Source organism: Pholcus phalangioides, unplaced genomic scaffold (genome assembly GCF_987345545.1).
Source record: "Pholcus phalangioides strain wild (caught in Gottingen) unplaced genomic scaffold, Ppha-v1.0 ptg000010l_1, whole genome shotgun sequence".
Classification (NCBI taxonomy): Eukaryota; Metazoa; Arthropoda; class Arachnida; order Araneae; family Pholcidae; genus Pholcus; species Pholcus phalangioides.
In genome coordinates this window covers 25,859,245-25,886,387 of record NW_028301603.1, presented here as the reverse complement: position 1 = coordinate 25,886,387, position 27,143 = coordinate 25,859,245, and the positions used below count along the sequence as shown (strand labels likewise).

At 36.9% G+C, this 27,143-nt stretch overlaps 1 protein-coding gene across 4 annotated transcripts in view; it reads left to right on the top strand.

The window, feature by feature from the left end:
* Positions 1 to 27,143, top strand: part of LOC149081157 (solute carrier organic anion transporter family member 4A1-like) — a 357,667-nt gene that overhangs the window by 189,251 nt on the left and 141,273 nt on the right. For 2 of the 4 annotated variants that reach the window (XM_089237938.1, XM_089237937.1), the window contains exon 9: positions 21,444 to 21,640. In XM_089237938.1, coding sequence (XP_089094064.1) covers positions 21,444 to 21,640 — 197 coding nt within the window. The remainder of the gene's footprint in view (positions 1 to 21,443; positions 21,641 to 27,143) is intronic. The other 2 variants (XM_089237940.1, XM_089237939.1) reach the window with 1 other exon arrangement.

The following is a 27,143-nucleotide window of genomic DNA, read 5'->3' as shown; positions in this document are numbered from 1 at the left end:
CACAAATATAAATAAAAAAATGTCGGTCGCTCGAAGTCCCTGAGACAGGTGCAGATCCAAAAGGAAGTGGGGATCGTTCCCTCGCTAACACGAATTGTCTCGGAACTGTAGATCTGTATATAATATATTCGAGACGATGCAACGAACCTACGTAAGAAATCGTCCCTCCTGATACGTCAGCATAGTCCGTTCCCTGGCTACCCTGGGCCTACAAATTTTATTTTAAATTTTTAAAACTTGAAATTGTCAGAGAAATTTCATTCCAATTTTCTATCTGAATTTTTTCCTGATCATCAGCAGAAATAATTCTTTTTAAAATAGGAGAAAATAATTTCTTCCTTAACATTTTTTGGTCACATGGGGTTCCCAAAATTATAATTATGATTAATTTCCATTAATTATAAATTTAATTGTAAATTTACTTTAATTACTACTTTATGTCCTGTAGTAATATTTACTTTAATGTCCTGTTTTCTGAAATTTAAAAAAGTTTTATTTGAATAGCCAGTCATATATAAAAAAATTATGCGATTTGGTCACAGATTGTAAGAGCGTCAAAAATGGGTCAACTTTTGGGTTGTCTTTCTTTAACTCCGAATTAATTTGAAACGGCAAATATTGTTACAGAAAATTAAATAATTTAATTACCTGAATATTTTTATTAGTATGTACAGTAAAACCTCTCTTTTGCGGACACCGACGGAGCAAAAGCTCTCTTTTGCTCCCCGTCGTCTCCTACCGTTTCGCTAGAATTCCGCGGAGATATAGGATAGTCAAGAGGCCAGAGAACACAACCTTCAAGTTTGTTGAAAAATATCTTCGCCTTGAATGTTTGTTGAACTATAGTATATGAAAACTACCTTAACAAACAAGCTAAAAATTATTCGATGCTGGAAAAAGGTATGAGTTACTTACCCCGGCCCGGCGAATGTGATTCGCCATACGGGGGTTCCCCGAAGGGAGCATTTATTTTCTCAATTTAAAAAAAAAAAAAAAAAATAATAATAATAATAATAATAATTACATGTTAAAAATATATACATTCTATATCACCGGAGCACCATTGGTCCGAGGTTAACAATTCACCTTACAAAAGTCGGGCAACGCCATTAACAACCCGCGAGCAGGAATTTGGTGCTCCCGATTACCACTTTTCAATCTACATGTTAAAATTATATACATTCTATATCACCGGAGCACCATTGGTCCGAGGTTAACAATTCACCTTACAAAAGTCGGGCAACACCATTAACAACCCGCGAGCAGGAATTTGGTGTTCCCGATTACCACTTTTCAATCCACATGTTAAAATTATATACATTCTATATCCCCGGAGCACCATTGGTCCGAGGTTACCTTACAAAACTCGGGCAACACCATTAACAACCCGCGAGCAGGAATTTGGTGCTCCCGATTACTACTTTTCAATCCATTTGTTTCTCTCGAGAACATTTCACTCTGTTCCTAAGTACCTTTGCACTGCCAAGTCCATTATACTAGAAAGAAGGGCTCTTGTTTTTTGGTTTTTAATCAATGCCGTAATTGGAATGTTAGTGCTTGTGAAGTTTATCTTCTTTCTCTGGCTTTCCCAATATTCGCATTCATATATAAGATGTTGGGTGGTGCCACTATCTTTGTTGCAGAAAATGCACATCGGGGACTTTCCATGAAACCTAGCTTGAGCAATTCCTGTGGCACCCTGTTGCGTGAGTAATTGATTTATATAAAAGTCTCCTTGAATTCTTGTGGTGCAAATCTTAGGGAAGATAGCATATGTGACCCTTCCTTTGTTGCTATCATCCCAATATTCTTGCCACTCTTTGAGGATGTCTTTCTTGATAACTTGTCGAATATATGATTTTGTATATTTGTTATTGATGTCTACTTCATCCTTTTGCGTGGCTTGTTTTGCTTTTGTATCAGTATAGTCATTTTTAATGTTTTCATGGTGTGCTTTAACCCAATGTAGTTTTGTATTAAATTTTTTAAAGATCTTCTGCATTATGAGCACTCTGTTGTTTTTGTAATTTGGATTACCGATTGCACATAAAGTTGATTTTGAATCTGTATATATGTGGGCCTCATATATTTTATTTCCAAGGATATGTTTTGCCACATTATATATTGCCAATAATTCTGCCAAAAAGACGGTACTATTGTCTGACAATCTGTAAATTTTTTCCAATGTTCTTTTGTTTTCATGATAGTACATGTACGCACAGCCCACTCTGCTTAACATTTTGGAGCCATCTGTATAAAAAGAATATGTGTTATTGTCCTTAGCATTTTCGTCCCATTCAATCTTGATTCTAATCCATGGTGGAATATTAGAGCAGTCTGGCTCTTGTATTTGAGAGTGCATTATAATTTGTTCTTCAAATTGTGTAGACTCTTTCAATTTACTGATATTATACCATCTTATTCGATTTTTCGGAGTAATGCTGATTGGAGGTATACCTGCTAATGTGAACAACGCCTCGTACGAAACCGTCGAATAGCATTTCGTTATATCTAACAAGAATTGCCTTTGTATTTGAAGAAGTTTGTTATTATGTGTTGATTTGTCTTCAAACCATACTTCGTAACCATATATTATTTTCTTTTCTATGGCCTCCAAATAAATCTTCTTTAAAACTTCCGGCTTCGTACCCCATGTTGCCCTCGAGTTTCTTTTCAATTCGTGATGTGATGTAGATGTTTTTTCTTTGATATAGTGCAGATGATCACTCCATGTGAAATTCCGGTTCAATATTACTCCCATGTATTTAAAGCTAGTTTTGTATACAATGGGAAAATTAGCCAATCTGATTGATGGGACGCTTTTAATTTTCCCCTTTTCTTTACAAATCGAAAACACGCACTTTTCTTTGTTGAATTTTAGTCCAAAGATGTCAGCCCATTCTTGAGTTTTCATGAGTATATGTCTTGTCTTTTTTGTAAAGTGTTTGGGTACTGCCGCAGAGACCATTATCAAAATATCATCGGCAAAGGCCTGTATGTTGACATCTTTTCCCGGGTTGATTTTTAAAAGTTCGTTGATAGCCAAATTCCACAATGTCGGCCCTAGGACCGACCCCTGAGGCACTCCAGTGTTGTATTTATGTATTTTCCCATTATCATTAACGATAGATCTGTCCGTCAAATAACTGTAGAGAATTCTTTTGATATATGCCGGAATGCCAATCCTTGATATAATGTGTTTAAGAGGAGTTATCTTCAATGCATTGAATGCATTAATTATATCAAGTGATATTAGACAAACGATTCGATCTCGCCTGAAGTTGCTTTTGACTAACTTTGACATTTTGGAGGGCGTCAATAGCTCCTTTTCCTTTTCGGAACCCATATTGATTCTGCTGAAATATTCCGTTCTTTTGTATATAAAATTCTAACCGGTTACCTATACATTTCTCAAATATCTTGTCGATAAAAGGCAAATAGGCCTAAAATTAAAAACTTTTTCCTGGCCTGTGTTTATCTTTGGGATATATACAGCTTTTCCTTCTTTCCATAGTTGTGGGAATATTCCTTTCTGTACGATATTGTTAAATAATGAAATAATGAGATTAGGTTTTTTCCTGTATAATAATTTCCATATTGATTTCGTAATGCCGTCTGGACCTGGTGCTGTGTCTTTTCCTATATCGTTGAAGATTATATCGATTTCTTGCACTCCGATGGGTTTATACTGTTCAGAGTCTTGTACAGAATCTGTCTGAGGATTTTCAGTCTCATCTTCCGTTTGGTTTATGAAGTAATGGGAATTCAGCTCGTCAATAAGATCCTCTATGCTGTCAACTGTTCTTCCCGTAGGTAGCACCGCCTTCTTATATATCCTAGGTAACGGTTTCTTGTTCATCAGTATTCCATATCCTTGAGAATACAGGTTATTTTTGGTTATATTTCCGATGTATTTTTTAAACGAATTATTTTTAGTTTCTTTGATCAGTTTCTTGTATTTGTTGTATTCTGTTTTATAGAGAAGCAGAAGTCGGCTTCTTTCTTCCACGTTTTTAATCTTTTGATATCTTCTACGCAGTGCTCGTACTTTACTTCTTTGTATTTGCAAATTGCTGCTCCACCATGGAGTTTGTTTATTCTTGTTTATTCTTTTTATTGTAGATGATTGACATGTTTTAATAATTGCTGTATGCATGTTTTGTACGTATTGTTCAAGATCAGCATCATCTCCCACTCCTATATGTTGCTCCCACATATGTTCGATTTTTTGCATGAAGACTTGATTATTAATATTCTTTTGACTGAAGTACTTCGTTAAAACTCTTTTTGGAGTCTGTTGTTGGTATTCAAAAAGTAGTAGTCTGTGGTCACTGAGCGTACACCTATCGCTGACTCTCCAGTTTTGAATGAGTTCGTGTTGTCCTTTGACAAGTGTCAAATCGATCCAAGATTCTCCTCTTGTTGAAGAAAATGTAGCAATGTCATGGGGATTGTTGGCACAAATAATGTCATTCCTATTTATGAATTCCATTAATTTCCTTCCTCTTGCACAAGATGGTCTTGGCCCCCATATTCTATTTTTTGCATTGAAGTCCCCAGTTATTACAGTAAATTTATCCTTGTTTCCATCTAAAATTTTTTGTAATTCTTGTGTATGTTCTTCCAAGTCTTCTGTTGGGGAGCAGTAGGCCGAAACGAATATAATCTGGTCATTATTAATTGTAATCAGTGCGGCTGTTGCATTTCTAGTTTTATACAATTCCATTACTTTCATTTGTGAATTTGTTATCCATATTGATGCTCTTGGCTCTTGTGAAGCATTTATTAGTCTACCATTTCGTGGAAATCCGCAGATTTCTCCTCGTAAATGATATGGTTCACTGATTCCAATTACATCTATTGTTTCGTTTATTGCGTCTGAAGTGAGCTGTATTGTAGCATCGTAAGAGTTATGGAGATTTATCTGCGCAAATTTTATTATCCCCATTGCATCGATATTTAAATTATTTTATTTAATTGAAGCTCGCTGTGTTGTCTTTAGTGTTGGATTACAATTGTCCTAAGTAATCTCTCTTAATTTTGTCGCGCTGTGTTTCGAAAGATCCTTGTAACAATTATTCCTCTGTCCTCTTTTTCGGTAACCGCTCTGTATGGTGCAGAGTTGTTCCTGCTGTGCTCTCTCTCCTCTTGTACTGGAAAATGCTCTTCTGCACCTTGGATCTGATTCGTTTGTTCCTTATCTTCTTCAAAATAATTTTTCCTTCCTTGCTGCATCCATTCCGCTCTCCGTGTGTTGTTGCTGACTGATATATACCTAATGTTATTCATTCTACTCCGTTCAACATTTGATCTATTTTGCCATATCTTTCTTTGACCATATCCACGTGTTTGTCCTTCATAGACTTTATTACGTCTTTCCCATGTCTGACGTCTTGGGTAACTGACCCTGCTATTCGGCCACCTCATTCTATCTTGATATATTATCCCGTGAGTGTTGTTGTAGTTGCGGTAATTATATATATCTCGCTGTACTTGTTGTTGATATGACTTTCTTGAGAGAGCCTTGGTGTTATGCTGCTGTCCTCTTTCCCTGTAATTCCAGTTTCCTCTTTGTTCCTGTCTTCTCCAGTCATCGCTATTGTCATTCCTTCTATAGCGCTGTTGTTGGAAACCTTTTCCTCCATAACTTGGCCTATCCTTATTCCTGTTATTTTGATTCCTGGGGATCCATGCGTAGACCGTATTTCTCCAGAAATTGTCCGTTAGTACTTTTATGCGGAGCTCGTGTCTCTGCTGATCATTCTTACAATATATCACCATTCCATTTTTCATTTCCCTTGTTTCAACAACCATATTTCCTATCAGTTGTTTGGTTAAATGTTGCTTCTTTTCTTGGAATGTTTGTGTTCTATCCTTGATGTTGGGATATAACATTAAGCAATGCCTGTTATTCAACTCCTCCTTATCCTTTGTTTCCGTGCTGTGCTTGTCTTTATTAATTGTGATTCCCTTCTCTTTTATATGATCATTTTTCGAAATTCTTTCCGGTGCTTTAACTTTATTCTCCTTGACCTTCTTATTTTTATTCCTGACTTCTTGAAATTCATCTCTTTCCCTGTCCTTTTCCAGTTGTTCTTCCAGTTCTTCAACAGTCTTCACATAGTTCACATACTCGTAGGAATTTTCTGAGCGAGAAAGATAATCCTCCGTATCGCTGGTATCTTGTCTAATCTCATTTCTCTCCTCTACCTGAGTATGTGTTTGTTCCTTCCTAAATTCATCTGATTCTTTCTTTCCCACGCAAAAAACTCCATTTTCATCCGTGTTGTTTTCTATCCATTCTATAATGTTTAGTAGGATTCTATTAGCTCTTTTTCTTTGTCTGTTGGGTAAGTTGTATGTGATTGATCCTCTATTATTATTTGTGGTATTGTAGTTCACTATGTTTTTGACTTTTCTTAATAGATGCGTGATGTTAACGTTTTGTTTCTTAGTCTGTACTTCTTCCTCTTCGCTGAATACCACCTCTTCGTCTAGGCTGCCTATTTCTGTCTGGCTGTCATTGCTAACCTCTGTTTGAAAATTAAAGTCGTTTTCATGTATTTCTGTTTGTAAATTATTTTTTTTATTTTCTATTTGTTGTGTTGATGGTAACTCTAGATCACCCTGTTTAGAATTTTTATTATTCCCTTTGTCATCTTCTAATACTCTTTTCTTTTTCTTCTTTTCCCTGCTTTCATGTCCACTTGTTTGTAAAAAATCCAATGCTCTTGGCTCTTTTCTAAGTCCTTGGATATCATTTTGCTGCACCCCTTCTTCTGAGTTTTCCATCTTTTCATGTTTTGATCCTGGTCTCTTTTCTCTACCGTTGCCCACAGTCGTCCTGATTCCTTCGTTGATGTGTCCTCCTTGTCCTTACTATTTCCATTATCTTCGTTTCTGCATATTGATAGACACTCTGATGTTCTTGACTTTTTTTCAAGTCCCTGATGATCATTCTTCTGCACACCTTCCTCTAGTTTTTGCATATTTTTTTCATGCCCCTGATCTTGAGTTTGATTTCTTATCTCATCCGTTGACCGCAGTTGCTCGATTTCCTCTGTTTGTGTGTCCTTTTGGTTATTGTTTTTCCCATTATCTTCGTGACTATATGTTTGTAGGCACTCCGATGCTCTTAGCTTCTTCTCATTTCCAAGTCCTTGAGAATCTTTGTGTTGCACTCTTCCTTCTGAATTTGACATCTTCTGATTACATTGGTCTTGATTTACTTTCTGTGCCGTATCCCACAGTCGTGTTGATTCCTCCATCATCTGATGTCTCAATTGTATTCTTTTGCTCCTCCTTATCTTGGTACTTGATGGTGGTGTCCTGATATTTCTGAAATTAATCGTATTCTCTGAGCTTGGTGAGTCTCCCTCAGTAGCACTACCTTCTGAATTTTCCTCACCAGCACCCTCTTCTGAGTTTTCTTCAAGATCGCACCAATGAAAATCCTCTCTATCCTTTGTCACCGAAGCATCACTCTGAAGCTCAGAATTATAAATGTTTTTTTTACTTGTCCCCTGTAAGCTGTTGTCAGGTATCTCCATTATATTTTGGTTTAAAAAAAAAAAAAAAAAAAAAATTATTTTCATATTATTATGCAATAAAACTTTGTTGCAATCAATAAGACTCAAAATTATGACAAACGCAACAAATAGTACAGAAATATCTATTATAATGATGATCTGACAACGCTATCGGCGAAATTCTACGAGTCCCGAAAATTAGAACACAGAATATGGTCTAAAATCAAAAACGGGACATTGAAACGTTTATAATGTATATCTGGCAACACTGGAAGAAAACCATGCCCCAAAAAAAACCAGGATATGGTCTATGACAAAAAGGCACTATACATTTTTTGAGCTCAAAAAATAAATATAAACTGATTGACCATTACGCCAAGTACCTGTATAAATGTGTTAGTGAAGGGTACTTTGTTTACACCTTTCTTCTGTTCAGATTGAAATTTCAAAAAATTATATCAATTAAGCTATTGAAGATAGAATTCCAAAATAAGCGGCGGAGCAAAATATATGAATCAATCTTCCTAATATTCAATAACACTAATTTTAGAATTATAAAAACATTTTTAAATTAAACTTCAAAATTTCACATGTTAATTTTGCATAGACGCCATTACCTATGGGAATTAAAATGTCCCTAATCATTAATACGCAACTCCAAATTTTAAAATATTGATGGTGGAGCACTATGCATTTAAATTGGCATCTTAACAACAGCATTGTTTACACAATATTTTTACAAAGTTTGCTCCATAGGCATAACATTGAAGATTCAAAAATTCGCAACGGCTAAAATTTTCCGTCAAGATTAGCTTGAAATATTGTTTTACATAGAAAACTACACGAAGAATTCGAATATGAACTCAATTTCTTGATTTGCTCACCGCTTGTACGAGAAAAATCTTCACCAAGTCCGGTCGTTAAGTAGTACACAAACGCCGTAGACAGCCATGCTGTTCATAACATCACGATTAGTTTTGCAACCACTCACTGTAGACTCACGCAGTAAAAATCACTTCATACACGGTTTGTTCACTCACAGTTTATGATATATCGCGACACTTCATGCTTATTTAAAAATATTTTATAACGTTATAAAGATAGAGCGTAAAAAAGCGAGCCGTACCGCGCGAAACTCCAGGCGCTGTATCCTGGAAAAAGGTATGGAATATTCGGTCGACGTACAGTAAGGAATTGAAAAAAATTGAAGATTCAAAAATATATCGGTTGCTGGTGTGGATTTATTATACTGTATATTAAAAACTGGACGGGGGGAGGGGTTTTTGGAATATTTCTCTCATCCAGAACGGATTTGCTGCCATCTATTGTAAAAATACATAATCAAATATTTAACAAAGATAGCATCTGCATTAAATTAAAAAAATAATTAAAATATAAAAATTTTCAAATAATTTTTATGCTTAATGAAATTTTATTATTTTTGACCCTTAGAATTTCTTACGAATGCCAAAAACCTTCTCCCATAATCTTTACGGTTTACATAATTCATAATTTATCTCCTCTTTAACTTCGATTAAAATATCATATAACCTACATTTACATCTTAGAGGAGAAATATAGAAATCTTATACTGAGAAATTGAATGTTCTGGATCCAGAAATTCAATTTCTCAGTATATTTCAGGCCGAAAAAATACCATCTTTTCATACAAAATGCAAACTGGGGCGAAAAATTGCTGTAGTTAAGGGAGGCTGCTATGACTCCACTCGGCGCTTCACGTTACTAATGCGTGTTATGAGGCATTGAAAAGCGTGTGTCTGGTGTACTGGTTAGCGCACTTGCTCGGTATGCCATTGGACCCAGGTTCGATTCCCAGTGGAGGCAAATCACTTTTCTTTCCAAATATCAGTTTCGGCATATCTAGCAAATTCAATTTCTCAGTATATTTCAGACCGAAAAAATACCACCTCTTCATAGAAATCTTAAATTTCTTCTCGATGATTTACACACATCAGTTTATATGTTGTGTATTCTTTTCTTCCCTCTTGTGCAAGTGAATAAATTTATTCTTCCTTTAAAATTATATAATTAATATATATATATATAATGTGGTTCTGATCACAGTATTCGTATAAGTTCTACTGGATCATCTTCATCCATTGTTACGGAAGCTATGGGCTTTAAAAAAAACACCTCTCTGAATGCCAGATAAAAAAATTTTACTATTATTCTCCCGCGCGTTGCGTCTCTCTCCTCCCGTGGATTTGAGTAGACTAAAGCGCTAGTTGCTCTTAGCAACCATAAAAATTATCCGATGAGCGTTATCCAATGACTTATCGTGTGGACACTTTTTTAAGAACAATCGGTAACTTAAAATTTAGTTACCAACTTAATCACTTACCGTGTGCAAACGGGCCTTCAATCTGGAAAGAAAGGAAAGTAAAAAAAATCCGATAAAGAGTTAAAAGAAAAAACTTAATGTCCATTTAGTCGTCTCTGGGGGCCTACGTCAGAACATCGCGAACAAAAACATCGCCGTGACAAAAACATCGCTAAATACGTAAAAACATCGCAAGTCAAAACATCGCATGTCAAAATATCGCCTGAACATGGCCCTGGAAAAAAGATCGCTTTATGAAAAATTTTTAAATTAAAAATTGTAATGGAAATCACCTCATCCCTTTTTTTTGTTCAACTGGTAACCAAAGCTGCATTAAAAGTGCATTAAACTTTCAAGCGGCTTTGGTTGTGACAAAGCCAAACTCATGTGTATGTCTGTGTTCGACTGTTTCCACACCTATTTTCTCTCAATCCTTCGAATTCGGCCTTTTTTTTTGAGTAATGGACAATGAACAGAGAGAGTTCTTATTAATTCTGTATTATACAAAGGTTTCTTTAACAGCTAGCTGATGCGAAGATATATTTTGGAAAGAGAGAAAATTTAACTGCCCCTGTGTGCGGGGAATCAAACCCACACTACCTTTCACGAATCGAGTGAACGCCTTAGACCAGCGGTTCTCAACCTTTTTTTGCTCATGGCTCCCTTTCAACCATTTCTCATTCCTGTGCCCCCCCCCCTTGTGACCATGATAAATTTCCTACCCCCCCCCCCCCCCCGTTAAATGACAATTGTTCAAATATTGTTTGCAGTATAAATATGTGTTTGAATTTATTTTTAATTTATGAAAATTAAAACACAGTAAAAAAATATAAGTTATTTTCAATCAATGTAAACATTGCACTTGAAGACGGCATAATGTCATCAAGTTACTGTTCAGGATGAAGTTTGAATTATTTACAAATTAGTTTTTCTTGGGTAAATTTGAATTTGGGTGAATCAGAATTTCAAACAAATCAGGAAGTATAAATAAGATTTCAAAAAAGAAAATTATCGGTTTATTGATGTCTCGCTGAATGACAAGCTATCTCCAAGTATCTTTTTGGTTCATAATGTGACCTCTCTCTCCCACAGGCGAACGAAGTAACGTGAGAGTTGGCTTAAACACAATATTTCACATAACAGACTACTATATGTAATGTACAGAGGGCATAGGTAACAAGACTTATGGTTTAGAGAGATATAGATGGCTTTTTTTCTCAGCCAGAGATATCAAGGAAACAGTTATTTTCCGGATATTATGCTGAGGTGAGCTCGGAAAGAAAAGTCATCACGTCTCCGCCGGGACTCGAACCCAGATCCTCTTGCATACCGGACAAGCATGCTACCATCTACACCACTGGAGACACATGAATCTGCCTTCCTAATTTCACGCACTGTGTCGTGAGGCGCTGAAGTAGAGGTATTAGTAGCCTCTCTTAACTTCAGGAAATGGCCCCCGGGTGGGACGGTTTAGAGAGATATAGATGACTTTTTTTCTCAGCCAGAGATATCAAGGAAACAGTTATTTTCCGGATATAATGCTGAGGTGAGCTCGGAAAGAAAAGTCATCACGTCTCCGCCGGGACTCTAACCCAGGCCCTCTTCCTGAAGTTAGGAGAGGCTACTAATGCCTCTACTTCAGCGCCTCACGACACAGTGCGTGAAATTAGGAAGGCAGATTCATGTGTCTCCAGTGGTGTAGATGGTAGCATGCTTGCCCGGTATGCAAGAGGGCCTGGGTTAGAGTCCCGGCGGAGACGTGATGACTTTTCTTTCCGAGCTCACCTCAGCATTATATCCGGAAAATAACTGTTTCCTTGATATCTCTGGCTGAGAAAAAAAGTCATCTATATCTCTCTAAACCGTCCCACCCGGGGGCCATTTCCTGAAGTTAAGAGAGGCTACTAATACCTCTACTTCAGCGCCTCACGACACAGTGCGTGAAATTAGGAAGGCAGATTCATGTGTCTCCAGTGGTGTAGATGGTAGCATGCTTGCCCGGTATGCAAGAGGGTCTGGGTTCGAGTCCCGGCGGAGACGTGATGACTTTTCTTTCCGAGCTCACCTCAGCATTATATCCGGAAAATAACTGTTTCCTTGATATCTCTGGCTGAGAAAAAAAGTCATCTATATCTCTCTAAACCGTCCCACCCGGGGGCCATTTCCTGAAGTTAAGAGAGGCTACTAATACCTCTACTTCAGCGCCTCACGACACAGTGCGTGAAATTAGGAAGGCAGATTCATGTGTCTCCAGTGGTGTAGATGGTAGCATGCTTGCCCGGTATGCAAGAGGGTCTGGGTTCGAGTCCCGGCGGAGACGTGATGACTTTTCTTTCCGAGCTCACCTCAGCATTATATCCGGAAAATAACTGTTTCCTTGATATCTCTGGCTGAGAAAAAAAGTCATCTATATCTCTCTAAACCGTCCCACCCGGGGGCCATTTCCTGAAGTTAAGAGAGGCTACTAATACCTCTACTTCAGCGCCTCACGACACAGTGCGTGAAATTAGGAAGGCAGATTCATGTGTCTCCAGTGGTGTAGATGGTAGCATGCTTGCCCGGTATGCAAGAGGGTCTGGGTTCGAGTCCCGGCGGAGACGTGATGACTTTTCTTTCCGAGCTCACCTCAGCATTATATCCGGAAAATAACTGTTTCCTTGATATCTCTGGCTGAGAAAAAAAGTCATCTATATCTCTCTAAACCGTCCCACCCGGGGGCCATTTCCTGAAGTTAAGAGAGGCTACTAATACCTCTACTTCAGCGCCTCACGACACAGTGCGTGAAATTAGGAAGGCAGATTCATGTGTCTCCAGTGGTGTAGATGGTAGCATGCTTGCCCGGTATGCAAGAGGGTCTGGGTTCGAGTCCCGGCGGAGACGTGATGACTTTTCTTTCCGAGCTCACCTCAGCATTATATCCGGAAAATAACTGTTTCCTTGATATCTCTGGCTGAGAAAAAAAGTCATCTATATCTCTCTAAACCGTCCCACCCGGGGGCCATTTCCTGAAGTTAAGAGAGGCTACTAATACCTCTACTTCAGCGCCTCACGACACAGTGCGTGAAATTAGGAAGGCAGATTCATGTGTCTCCAGTGGTGTAGATGGTAGCATGCTTGCCCGGTATGCAAGAGGGTCTGGGTTCGAGTCCCGGCGGAGACGTGATGACTTTTCTTTCCGAGCTCACCTCAGCATTATATCCGGAAAATAACTGTTTCCTTGATATCTCTGGCTGAGAAAAAAAGTCATCTATATCTCTCTAAACCGTCCCACCCGGGGGCCATTTCCTGAAGTTAAGAGAGGCTACTAATACCTCTACTTCAGCGCCTCACGACACAGTGCGTGAAATTAGGAAGGCAGATTCATGTGTCTCCAGTGGTGTAGATGGTAGCATGCTTGCCCGGTATGCAAGAGGGTCTGGGTTCGAGTCCCGGCGGAGACGTGATGACTTTTCTTTCCGAGCTCACCTCAGCATAATAACCGGAAAATAACTGTTTCCTTGAAGACGTATGATATTTTATTTTACTTTACTGGCAGACCTCGTTCACCCTACAGGAATACTTTCAATTAGAAAAATTGTGTGTAGTACTCAGATATGTCATGTTGCAAGGGGGTGTGTAGTTATTAAAATGAAAATGTTAACTTTTTATACGGACACCGTGTGCTCAAAAACCCAATTACAGAGTTGTTGCCCAGTCTCTTTTGACGCCAAAAAAAACCCCGTTTTATCCGCATTTAACGTTGTTTTTTGGTTGGTTGTCTTCAAATAAATGTTACGGTCAAAGTGACACTGTTAGCGTATATACAGTACATTCATCTCGAAACCTTATAATTATTGATAACACAAGCTTATGACAAAGGCTTTGATTTTTATGACCTAAAGAAGAAACGTAGTAGCTAATAATTTATCACCAACGACGTTTCATCTTTAGGTAAAAATCAGAGCCCTACTTATGAGAAATTGGTTACGCACACACGCAAAAAAATCATTGTGCTTGTTTTTGTGAAACTCATAAAATTTTTGATATTTCAAGTGCTAAATTTCATCTTTCAACTACTGAAATCCTTATGCTCGGCATTGAAATACTCTGCCCACCAATCAAAAATCAATCAAATCTTTATTACTAAATCTTTACTTAAATAAGGAAAAAATTGCGAAAAAATATTCTATGCATTTTGTTTGAAATTAAATTTTTTTGCCCACTCTTTTAACAAATTTCCTCATGGCCCCCTTATCAGCAGTCATGGCTCCCCTTTTGCGATATTTTCCTCCATGGCCCCCTGGAATATCCTGGGGGCCCCCGGTTGAGAACCACCGCCCTAGACTATACAGAGGCAACGAATATCTCAGTCTTTCCTTAAGAGCTCGTGTGCACTGACTGAACACGTCCTTTTACCCGAAGAGTGAAAGGTCGTGGGTTCGATTCCCCGCAAGGGCAATTGAAGTTTCTCTCTTTCCACAATATATCTTCGCATCAGCCAGCTGTTAATAAAGTTTGTATGGATAAGCGGAGAGTGACATCATCCTCGGATTTTGTATTATCTGTACCCAGAGCCGTTATTATGCGCTTTTTCAACCGGGGAGACATTTCGCACCACCCCATCATGGAAATATGGTTTCCAGATTCCAAAAAAAAGGGGTACGAATTTTCTGCTAAACCGTTAAATTATTAAACCTTTCACTATAGTTTTCTTCATCAAACCTGCAATATTCGTTGCTACTACAATAATTGAGCTGTCGATACTCTTTCATTACGAGGATTGTTCGTAGAAGAAATTATTCTTTTATTAGAAATTATTCAATATTATGGTGATACATATATGGAGGGATATATAATGATCGACATATAGGGACCGGCCAAAGCTCAACGAAAGCCCGAAATTCGGGCAATGGCCGTTTCAACTGTGCCGGTCAGTTCGAGAACTAGACAACTTCGGGCTTTGGCAGTAACACACACATATATAAGAGACATTTTGCAAATGACATTATCTGCATCAAACATCAAATTATCCAAAACGTTTGGGGGGGGGGGGGGAGGGAATCGAATTAAACAAGTAATTTCAAATTGAATTGAAATTTTTGCAAGAAACTCAAAGGGAATTCCTGATATTCGAATTAACCAAATTCACCTTTACCTTTATTATTTCTGTAATAAAATCTCAGAAAAATATGCGATAGTGTATAATCTTAAGGAATAAAGCAATAACAAAATAATGAAGCGCAATTAAAAATATCCCATGTCTTTTTGAAACTCAAAGCCGCTGATTATATGCAGGTAAATATTTTATTTATTTATATATATATATAATTAATTTTCGGCGATGTTTTTGTGACGGCGATGTTTTGACGTGCAATGTTTTGACGTGCGATGTTTTTGTCACGGCGATGTTTTTGTTGGCGATGATTTGACGCGATACCGTCTCTGGTGAGAGGAGCTAGAGTGTCCTGGATCGTGTTTTCTACCTCTTCCCGGATTATGGCCCTCCTCACACAGGGAAACTAAAGTTCGGCAACTGATAAGAGAAACCGTCTCCCGAAGACCAGTACGTATATCGCTCTAGACGCCCTCACACGAGGAAATTAGCGTCTTGGTGACGAAATATCGAACGCGACTCGGTCATTTGGCGACTGACATGCTAGTCGCCGCCAACTTTTGTTGAAGAAACTAGAGAAACTGCCTTTGGCATTCTGCTATGGCGTCAATAGCCATCGCTATCAGATGAAGCGGGAGAGTTCCAATTTCCAGCCCAATATAATATAATAATAAGGGAAAAGGGGACATGAGCCATTTAAATTGTACAAAACATGCTCTTTCGCCTTCATCAACACTCCTTAATTTTATGGCCAGTTACTTAAAGGGCCCCTTTAAAGTTTGCGTAATAGCCGCTTCGTATTCTTCTTTTCTCTCTCTCTCCCCTATATACTGAAGCCTGTTGACCATTGTATTGCCACCTGCAGGCAATTGACTTTAAGGCCCGTTTACACGAGGCAAGCGCTTTAGTGGGCAAATTAATTTTAACTTACCGATTCTTCTTGAAAGTGTCCACACGTATAAGTGGCAAGTAGATGCTCGTTGGATAATTTTTACGGAAGCGAGCGCAGTTAGCGCATGCGCGCTTCAGTCTACTCAAATCCACGGAGAGAAAGAGACGCAACGTGCGGGAGTATAATAGTAATAATTTTTTATTTATCTGTCATTCAGAGAGGTGCTTTTTTTAAAGCTCATAGCTTTCGTAACGATGGATGAAGATGATCAGGTAGAACTTAAGAATACTGTGATCAGAGCCACATTATATGATATTTTTTTTAAAGAATATAAATTTATTCACTTAAATAAATTTATTCAATAAAAAAGGAGAAACTATATCACTTGCGCGAGAGCAACACACTGAGCAAGAAGTAGGTCACGCAAGGGAAACAGTTCGCTTGTCCCCTTTTTTCGCCTCTGCACCCACGTAAGGGGGGCGAGAGATGACGCCACAGGGGAAAAAAGAATACACAACATATCATAAACTTATGTAAGTCATCGAGAAGAAATATAAGATTTCTCTATTTCTCGTCCAAGTTGTAAATATCGATTATATGATATTTTAATCGAAGTTGAAGAGGAGATAAATTATGAATTATGTAAGCCGAAAATACGGGAGAAGATTCTTGGCATTCGTAGGAAATTCTAAGGGTTAAAAATTAAATGATAAAAATTCATTAAACAAAAATTATTTCCAAATTTTCGAAATCATTATTTTTTTTTAATTTAATCTATAGAGATGATATCTTTATATTAAATATTTGATCATGTATTTTTACAACAGATGGCGGCAAATTCGTTCTGGACGAGAGAAATATTCGAAACCCCCCTCCAGTTTTTAATATATAAATCCTCCCCACCCGATATATATTTTTGAATCTTCAATTTTTTTCCACTCCTGACATCACGTCGACAGAATATTCCATAGCTTTTTCCAACATCGAATAATTTTTAGCTTGTTTGTTAAGGTAATTTTCATTTCTGTAGTTCAAAAAACATTCATGGCGAAGATATTTTTCAACAAACTTGAAGGGTGTGTCCTCTGGCCACCTCACCATCCAATATTTCCGCGGAATTCTAGCGAAACTTCAGGAGACGACGGAATATGAACAGGTTCACGTTTGAGATCAAAATAAACCCCTTCGTGAGAGAGCAAAATTACCCCTCCAGCGCGGCAGGTCACGCCCACTGGCGCATGCGCATACGTCTACTTAACCGGAAAAAATAGAACCGTTCTTATTTGACTTACCAACTAAATCACTTCTGCACTTGCGCACTTGTCAATTAAAGCCGTGTAAACGGCCCTTATCGTCTGCATACATCGTATCGTACTTGGCAACTAAAAATTAAGTTACCAACTAAAGCGCTTGCGTCGTGTAAACGGGCCTTTATTTCTGACTTTGTTGCTTCCTCTCTACTTTTCTTTTCCTTCTTTTTTGTACAACTTCCCCCCCCCCTACAGAAAACATCTTCCTCCCATATGCTTCGAAAGATCGTAGGGGGTGAGCCTTGACCAATGATGTCAATTTTAATACTATTTGTACCTACGTAATCCTCATCACCCAATGGAAGGATCTTTTTTTGAAGCCGGACTACCAATTAGAAATAGGGGGTTGGTACCCCTCAAAACTTTACTTTTTGGAATCTTTGAAAAATTAAAGCAGATTGATTAGTGCAAACTAGAAATCAAGTTGAAAAAAATGTAGTTTTTTTTTTGTTTATACACATTTTCAACGATTAGCATCAGGAGCGGCGATCATCCGTGATGAAAGGGATGGAGGAAAAGGTAGGAAAGAAAATCTTACCACAATTTTAGTAAATTATAGACGTTTAGTTAAGATCTAAATTAGGAGGAATTAACCGGGGACAGAGATGGTGAAATTAGGTATAAAAAGTGATTAAAAGAGAGATATTCCAACATCAAGTTAAAATTATTATAATTGAACATACAGTATTTTGTTTATGTATTATGCAGAATTTGATATCGTGGAAATGGATTTTTCTAATTGACTTTTATTTTGTGTAAATATAACTCGTTCTTTTCATATGATCATTTGATTAAATATTAAATGCTAATGAAATTTAACTGATTCCTTCTTTTCATGAGTCATCGTTTTATTCTAAATGTATATTGGACCACTAGGAGCCTGGGTTAATCTAGATAATTATATATATATATATATATATATATATATATATTCTTCCAGTGGTTCGATATAACAATTCCTTCATATTTTCGTCATGCGAGTTTGGACTCATATTGAAAAACAATCCAGGTTTTTAATCCATTTCAATTATCAGTTAAAAGGATATAATAAAATTTTATTCAGAATTTCAGTTCACAGGTAAATACTCGATTTATTTATTTAAACTGATATTATTTTGAAATTATAATGAAATCAGGGGCGTCGGAATTGTTTCGAAACTGTGGGTGCTCGTCTTTAGTTTTATATCGGAAAGTTTAATTTCTTAATCAATTCTGGGGTGCTCGGATCCATGCCACAAATTACCGTGGGTGCTTGAGTTTGCACCCCTGGCTCTGACGCCACTGAATGAAATGGTAAACCAGGACTGTCATTTCAACTTTTTTCGGGGGGGGGGGGAAGAACATATACTCACTGTATGTACGTATATATACTATTTATAGTGTATTTTTGAAAGCCGGGGGGCAATAGCCCCCTGATCCCCTAAATGACGGGTCCGTGGTAACTCCCCTGCGGGGGCGATTTCAAAAGAAGATCACAAAAATTATATCTGGTAAAAAATTTCAGGAATAACCAAATGAATTTGCTAAGTAGGATCTCAGAAAAAAAAAATACATGGCTGGGAGCCCCCATATTGCTCTTAAGACGGCCCTGGATAAGAACCTGCAGAAAATACTGTCTACTTTTACATGTACCTAAACAAGCACGTGTTCCATAGGGATGGTTCCTGATTTTCCCCCTTGCTTGGAATGTCTGTAATCTAGGTCACGTACACGCACATCTGTGTGTGGAAGTATTCGCGGAAAATCATTTCCTGAAACATAAACAACAATTCATGTGTTGTTCGTCTCTAGTTTTGCCTATAGTTTATTTTTTGCCTCTGGGAACCAGCTTTCGTCGTTTCATCTCATGAAACTACTTAAAATTCTGCGTGACAATATTTTAACTAATAAACAATAAAAATATATTAAATCCAACATATATAGGTACTGAAAGGCACATTTATAGAGGGAAAAACAGACGATTTTTTTTCCAAATGAAATGAAATTATACTAAAAAATTATCTAATTTTTACCATTTTATTGTCATTTCAAAATGATATCAATTTAAATAATGAAATTTTGTATTTACCTGTGAGCTGAAATTCTGTAGCAATTTCACATATAATAGAAATTATTTTTCTTATTTATTTGTTTTGATTTTTCCTAACCCGGTTAACAAGATAGTACCGGAAGATAAGAAGGAAAACTAATAGACTGTGCTGTTTTTACTCAGTTTCCCGGGCTTTGAATATTTTTTTAGTAGCACCGTGTGAGGGACAACGGGCAACTCGACTCATTCTAGTCAACTCAACTCTCAAGTTGAAGCAACTCGAGCTCGATTTTAGTTTCCCCGTGTGAGGAGGGCCTATGTCTTCCCAGTTACTTCATCTCGTGCAAGCGAATTTCTTCTTTGACAATGCGTCGGATCAATGTTGACAAGCTCCCTGAGTTCATTGAAGATACTACGCAGTCACGATTCGTAGCCTTTCATACTGCGCCTTGACTATACGACGTCTCCTCATAGTCGCGATCTGTCGACAATCAGATATGAACTGGTCTACTGTAGCGGCTTCTTTGTTCATCAGTACTTGGTAGAAATTCTCTGCGATCCCTCTCATGAGGTGGGAAATTTTCTTGTCATCTGCCATTGATGAATCGACTTGGTGGCATAATGAGAGAAAATCTTGAATATAGGACTCAAAATTCTCACGCCGATACTGCGCCCCGGTCCTCAACAGGTCTTTCGCTCGTCGCTTGATATCTTTGGATTGTCGAAATGTTTCTTTGAAGTGCCGTTGAAAAATTGCCCAGCTAGTAATGAAGTCCTCATTGTTCTCAAACCATTGCCCAGCAGTATCAGTCAAGTAAAACAACATTATCTAAGCAAATCGAATCATTCCGACGGTTTAATTGGAGATCCTTTCATAGTCTTTCAGTCATTTTTCGGGGGTTTGACCATCAGTACTGGAGAATATGCGGTGGTCCCGAGGCACTTGGTGCATGGGATAATTTGGGACAAATGCACTGGGAACAGGTTGAACATTAGATAGCCATCAGACACCAAAGTCTACAGGAGTCAGGCAGCGATACGGGCTCAGAACCCCTTGTAGTCTACGGCTTCTTCTGATTGGGTTTTCCACAATTTTGGAGTACCTGGCGCCTCCACTAAAATATGTCACACAGTTTTATTTAATATATGTTACAGAGCAATTACCACACACGCGGACTGCAACCAGAACACAAAAACATAAAGGGGCATTCCAGAAAGAAATAAAGAAAAACAAGAATAAAATATGCCTTGTGTGTTTTTGAAAGGATAGTCAAAATGTCTGGGATTAACAATGATAATTGTTCTGTCCTATTTTTGCGTCTTGTCACACAATATGATAAAAAAAATTCAATCATTACACTTCATTAACAACTTGAGGTATAAATGACAGCACTGAAAAATCAGACAACTCTAGATACACACTCAGATTATTAGGTACACACACGCTTTATTCCATTATCTGAAAGAAGCTGGGCTGGAAGAGATCTGCAACAAGATAAGTCCGGTGGCAGAGTCCTGGCATTCATTCATTGTCGTTCATTTCTGTATACTGTTTTCTAATACAGTATCTTGGTCAGTGGTTGGAAGTACATAAAAAAAATGTGACGTCTGTCACTATTGCTTGATCTGTGACACTAGTGTTGTCTATATTTCATTGAGTCATTTTGATGTATTCAGTCTTGTCTTTGCATTTTCCAAATTTTGTCTCAAACATTTCTTGGTTTATTGTTATCTATGCAAGTCAATCCCACATATCTCTAGCAATGTCTCAAGATTGAATTTCCTTTAATTAATATGTTGCTGGAAATTATGTTTACGATCACTGATCTTGTCGTCCAAGTAGCTGAGTGAAATCTATGTTCTGTTGAGAACAGAAAAGAACATGAAAAGAAAATAAGCCTAAATATAAGACTCAGATTTCATGAATTCTCCAATCTAATGATTTGTAGAAGTTTGTCTTATTTGTGGTAATCTTATCCCAATTTTTCTTGATTTAATGAAAATATGAGTTTTAATCATATTCGTTGAATCAATTGAAAAATTCATTAAAAAAATAAATTCCTCGTGTGGGGTAACACACATATCTCTCACATAATTTCTCATTATTTTAAAATTAATTTTAAAAGTTTTTATAGACTTTTTGCTTATACCTGATTGTTCCTATTTCATGCAATATGATTATTTATAATTTGTCTTATTTTTGTTTGAAAATGTTTGTCTATTTTAAAAGAAATTTTTTTTTTTTTTCAGAGATATAATGAATGTAGCTGTGTTCAATCTGAAGGCATAAATATTAGTACCAACACAGAAGGCAATGTGACCATCCAAGCTTCACGAGAGAAGTGCAGCAATCATTGCACTTACATGCCAGCATTTCTTCTTTTTATATTTTTGTCCATGTTATTAACATTTCTTGTAAGCATGCCATCCCTTACTGCCACTTTGAGGTATGATATATTTTTTTCAGTTATCATGTGCATAGGTGTAAAGTTATTATAAGTATCGGGAGGACAGGGGGCCCTCAAACGTATATGTACGGGGTGCATAGCAAACAGGGGTAGTATGGCATTTTACTGGCGAACTGTTGATCCTAGAGGTATACTTCTAATTGGAAAAACTTTCCAAATAACTTGTAGTAAGGATATGCCATCCATTTAATAAAATAAATAAAAATACCTTCTTTACACAGTGTTTCAAAAAGAATCATCCGATTAAAAAAAATCATAATTATGCAGCTTTTAATTGATCGAATAATGTAAAAAGTGGGAAATCTCGAGTTTCACGCAGTTGCCGACAGATAGCGCCAATGTTCTTCCTTCGGTTGCCACTTGTGTTTGTCAAGATGGCGACTGCACAACAGAAATCGTTTTGTGTTCTAAACTTCGTGAAGTGTGAGTCCGTTACAACTGTTCATCGTGCATTTCGTCGACAATTCCCTGTTATTGAACTTCCTACCGCTGAGAGCATTAGGTGATGGTATAAAAAATTCCGCGATACGGGTTGTCTGTGTTAAAGAAAATCCCCTGGCCGTCCCCGCATGTCAGACGAAAATGTGGAGCGCATCCGACAGAGTTTCGCACGTAGTCCACAGAAATCCACTCTCAGTGGATACAAACATGCTCGCAAAAGTTTGGGATGCACGGCATATGTATACGGTAGTGAAATTCATCCCAAGGTGGACATATTGAGCACCTTTAATTTGTTTTGGAAAAAAACAATGATTAGCCATGTAATATAAAATCAATCTCAAGTGTCTATGTTCAATATTTTTCGTAATATACGCATTTCAAATCGTAATGCTTTTTGAAACACCCGGTATATATAGTCCCCATGTGCCCCAAAACCCAATTAGAAAGTTTTTGCCCGGTCTCTCTTAATGCTAACAAAAAAAATTTTGGACGGTCATCTCTGTAAAAGGGGGTGAACATCTTGAAAGAACAAAAGTTTCTTTGCCAAACGCAATGCCCGGGTGAGCCTATTTCGAATTATATCGCTACATTAAAAGAACTTTCGAAAACCGCGAAATTCAAATCTAGTTGTGAAAGAATCTAGAATCTCCGCTTGCTCAAAATCTGTCATGAACCTTAGGCCCCTTTCACACGGAGCGGACGCGGGTCCGCATACCCTTTCAAACGAGCGCTGAAGATGCGGACGAATCGCCCGCATCTTTAGTCATAGACTTAAGATATAAATAGACCGCGCACGCTATTCATAAAACTTGTCGAACGTGAGGAAAAGATGAGCAGTATTGTCGGGGAAAGAACAGGTTCTGCGCTATTACATTTGGCGCGTTTTCGCAGAAGCTAGGATGTTGCTGTAACGAAATTTGACTCAATTCGATCAAGTTGATGAAAACTTTCCTTCATTTTTTCAATGAATTTCACTCATTTTTATGTGAAATATTTAGGGAGTATCAGATTTGAAAAAATAAATTGTATAAAATAAACAAATATTGGAAAACGGAATTTTTTAATTTTCCATTAAGGGATAATTCTTAATAATTTCTTAACACATGGATTTTTAAATTTTAATTGAATATATAATATTTGAAGGAAGTGAATATAAACAGTATAAATTTCATGAAATAAATTTTTTTGGCACAGTTTTTAATAGCTTAACACACACAGGAAACAAAATATTGTATACAACAAATATATAATGTTTATGTTACTGTAAATTTGATAAATCCGTAGTGCGCGTTATCTTCAGAAATTATGCATAATAGTTGGTAAATATATGCATAATTACCAATATTTTTAGTAAGTTTGATGAATTTCGTAGCATTTATCACTTTTTACGAATGAATCGAATAATTCTCAAAATGAAGTTAGTAAGTTTGATGAATATGGAAAAAATCCATGCTGAAATATCACTTTATTTCAACAACTTCGTTCTGCCCGTATGAGATGCGTGCACTACACATATTTCGCCATAAAAATTAAATTAATAATAAATGCGAAGATAGAGAGAGATTTTTTTTCATCGGCTTAGTTCATGTTGGCTTTTGCTGTATTTATCAGCATATGCAAACATAACCGTTACGAAGAGGGGTAAAAATACTATTATTTTTAGAGGTTGTTATGCATTTTTATGCCAAACTGCAATTGTCTAGAGTGGGGGGGGAGGGAGTTTTCCTCACATTCTATTTAAATAGAATATTTTTCATAAATTTATCCTTCTGAAAAGCATATTTTCTTCCAAGTTGAACAAAACTCGAATGAACTCACTAGCTCGCCAAATCTCGCCAAATCTTGCGGAGACGTATATTTCAGTTAAAACTTCATAAAACTCACAATTTCAATCATTTATTGCCAAAAATTCTATTAAAACATTTAATAATGATTCATGACATTTGAATTTTACCAAAACTTGGAACTTTAATTGAATTAAATCCAAAATGGAGTCGTTAAAAACTGAGATTACGTCAGAAATCCATTGCATCGTCAATTTAATATTCCAATTTTTAATTTATAAGAAGGGAAATAAGCAAAAAAGTATTCCTTTGTGAAAGGATAATGTTCCTCTTTTCCTAAACCGTTCCGAACATCCGAAAGCTGCACACGTGGTGACCATTCTAATGAAAAATAAGACAGCACTTGGAGATCGTCATACGAACAGCCATAAGGAAAGCATTGCCAGCGAGATTCCCTGACCAGCCTTTCGACTGGAGTCACGTGACTCCGGATCTTTGCTTCACATTGTAACCCCTCGCGCGCACTCTATAGTATTATTACTCTGTGTCTTTAGTTCAAAATTCGTGCATAAAAACTGTTTTTTCCGCAATTTTTGTAATTACTTTCTCCTTCACCCCTGATTCAGTGCCCATAGGCAGCCTAGAGGCATTCTTTGGTGGTTTAATCTAGAGCCACATAGAATATGGGAATAAAGATGTCTTCATTCCGATCCTCACAAGTGGTCGATGGGAGAAAATGTCTTCAAATATTTTCAAAATATTTTGAAAAAAAAATCCGTCTTTTCGGAAAAATATGGAAGAAAAATTCCAAAAACATCCAAAGTTCGAAAAATCAAATCCAAAAACATCCAAAACGTTCGATGTTCCAAAAAAAAGAAAAAAAAATTCAGGAGATATCAAAGAATTTGCAAGTAGTAAAAAAGGGAAGGGGTAGACACTTTCAAAATACCTGTGCTTAGAAATATTCACAACACAATTCTGTCTTAGGCCGGGATTACACTATAAAAGTTCGTTTATAAAACTTGAAAAATGCAACCAATAGGCGGATCAGTTAAGTTCTCTCGAATGTAACAGACGTGTTTATTGGTTACATTTTTCAAGATTTATAAAATAACTTTCATAAACCTTTTAGAGTGAAATCCCATCCTTAGATTAGTCTCACTTCTGAAATATAAAATTTCATTTTTTTAAGTTTATAGACTGAATATCGAGTAAAATAAACTTGTAGGTATCGGGGGAACCACCAAAAATATTCAAGTGCTAGGGTCTTCAAACGCCCAGCGCGACCCAACCTGATTGGGTAAAAGGATTATATCCCGAGAGGGACAGAGCCTGGGTCGTGTCTGGTTTGTAGGGTCTTCAAACGTCTTAATCCGGCCCTGAGTGAACACCGTACGTGGATAACGTTGTTTAATAAAAGTATTTTTTTAAAAGTTTAAAAAAGTTAACAGTTAAAAAATTTAAAAAAATAACAAATATTTAAAATAATATTTCAGATATTTATATTTTTAAATAATTTTAAAAATTTAAAAAGAAAAGAATTAAAATTTTAAAATTAAATTTAAAAGTTATTAAAGTATTTAGTCAATTAAATATTCGTAATGAACCGAACGGCTTATAATTTTGGTCCCGTCAGTGGCCCTTGTTGGCAGGTTTTATTGTATAAAATTGTGAAATATGGACAAAAGGCAGTTTAAGTTGCTATATCTCCATCTCAGAAGGAAACGGGGGGATAGACGTATGTAGGTACATAATATTAATGAGCAGGGACCATCATATGGTGTTTTTAAGGGTATTTATGGCAAATAATTAAAAAAATTCCGTGAAAAATCACCTTCAAAAAGTAGCCATAGATGCGGACGAATTCGCTCCGCATCCGCATCGTCTGAATAGCTCCGAATAAACCTATTGTCAAAACTTCTATGTGCGGATGCGGAGCCCGCACTTAGGTTTTGACACATGCGGACGACGTCCGGACCCGCATGAACATTTCCTAGGTGCCGAGATTTTTCGGCTCGTCTGAAAGGCGCAGTATATTCCAATTGTTAAAACAGTGTGAAAGGGCCTTTATGCTACGTGCTCAATTCATACGAGGATTACAGGACCCGCTAAAAGATCTACAAGCAGCTGAACTGACGTTACACGAAACGCTCGAAATTGCGTTAGCGATTGAAGCGTTGAAAAAAAAAAATTGAAACTAAAGAAAACTCTACAAGAGTAATTAGTTTCAGCGTGAATAAAATCGACTCCACATCGACGTGACAGATCAGCAAGTCGGAAGTGAAACAACTTGAGACATCGGGTTAAGGCCCGTTTACACGCGGTAAGTAATTAGGTTGGTAACTAAATTTTAAGTTATCGATTATTCAGAAAAGTGTCCACACGATAAGTGGTAAGTAGGTGCTCATTGGGTAATTTTTACGGGGGCGAGCGCAGTTGGCTCATACGCGCTACATTCGACTCGAATCAACGGAGGGAGAGAGACTCAACTCGCGGGAGAATAATAATAGTAATGATACATATATATATACACACACATTATATACACATATATACACATACATGTATATGGCATTCAAAGCGGTGTTTTTTCAAAGCTCATAGCTTCCGCAACAATGGATAAAGATGATCCGGTAGAACTAACGAATACTGTGATCAGAGGCACATTGTTTTCTTGTTTTTTTGAAAAATTGTGAATTCACTTTCACAAGAGGGGAAAAAAGAATACACAACTTATTATAGACTGACGTAAATATCGATTATATGATATTTTAATCGAAGTTATAGGATATAAATTATGTAAACCGAAAAGATTATAGGAGAAGATTCTTGGCGTTTGTAGGAAATTCTAAGGCTTCGAAATTAAATAATAAAAATTCAATAAAAACAAAAATTTGAAATTTTATTATTTTTTAAATTTAATGCAGATACTATCTTTGTTCAATATTTGATTATGCATTTTTACAATAAATGACAGCAAATTCGTTCTGGATGAGAGAAATATTCCCCGTCAAGTTTTTAATTTTTTAATATATAATAAATCTTCCACACCAGCACCCAATATATTTATGAATCTTCAATTTTTTTTTAACTCCTGGCAGCACGTCGACCGAATATTCCAGTTTCTACTATTTCCAACATCGATTAATTTTTAGCTTGTTTGTTTTAAGGTAGTTTTCATTTCTATAGTTCAACAAACTTCCATGGCAGAGATATTCAACAAACTTTAAGGTTATGTCCTCTGGCCACTTCACCAT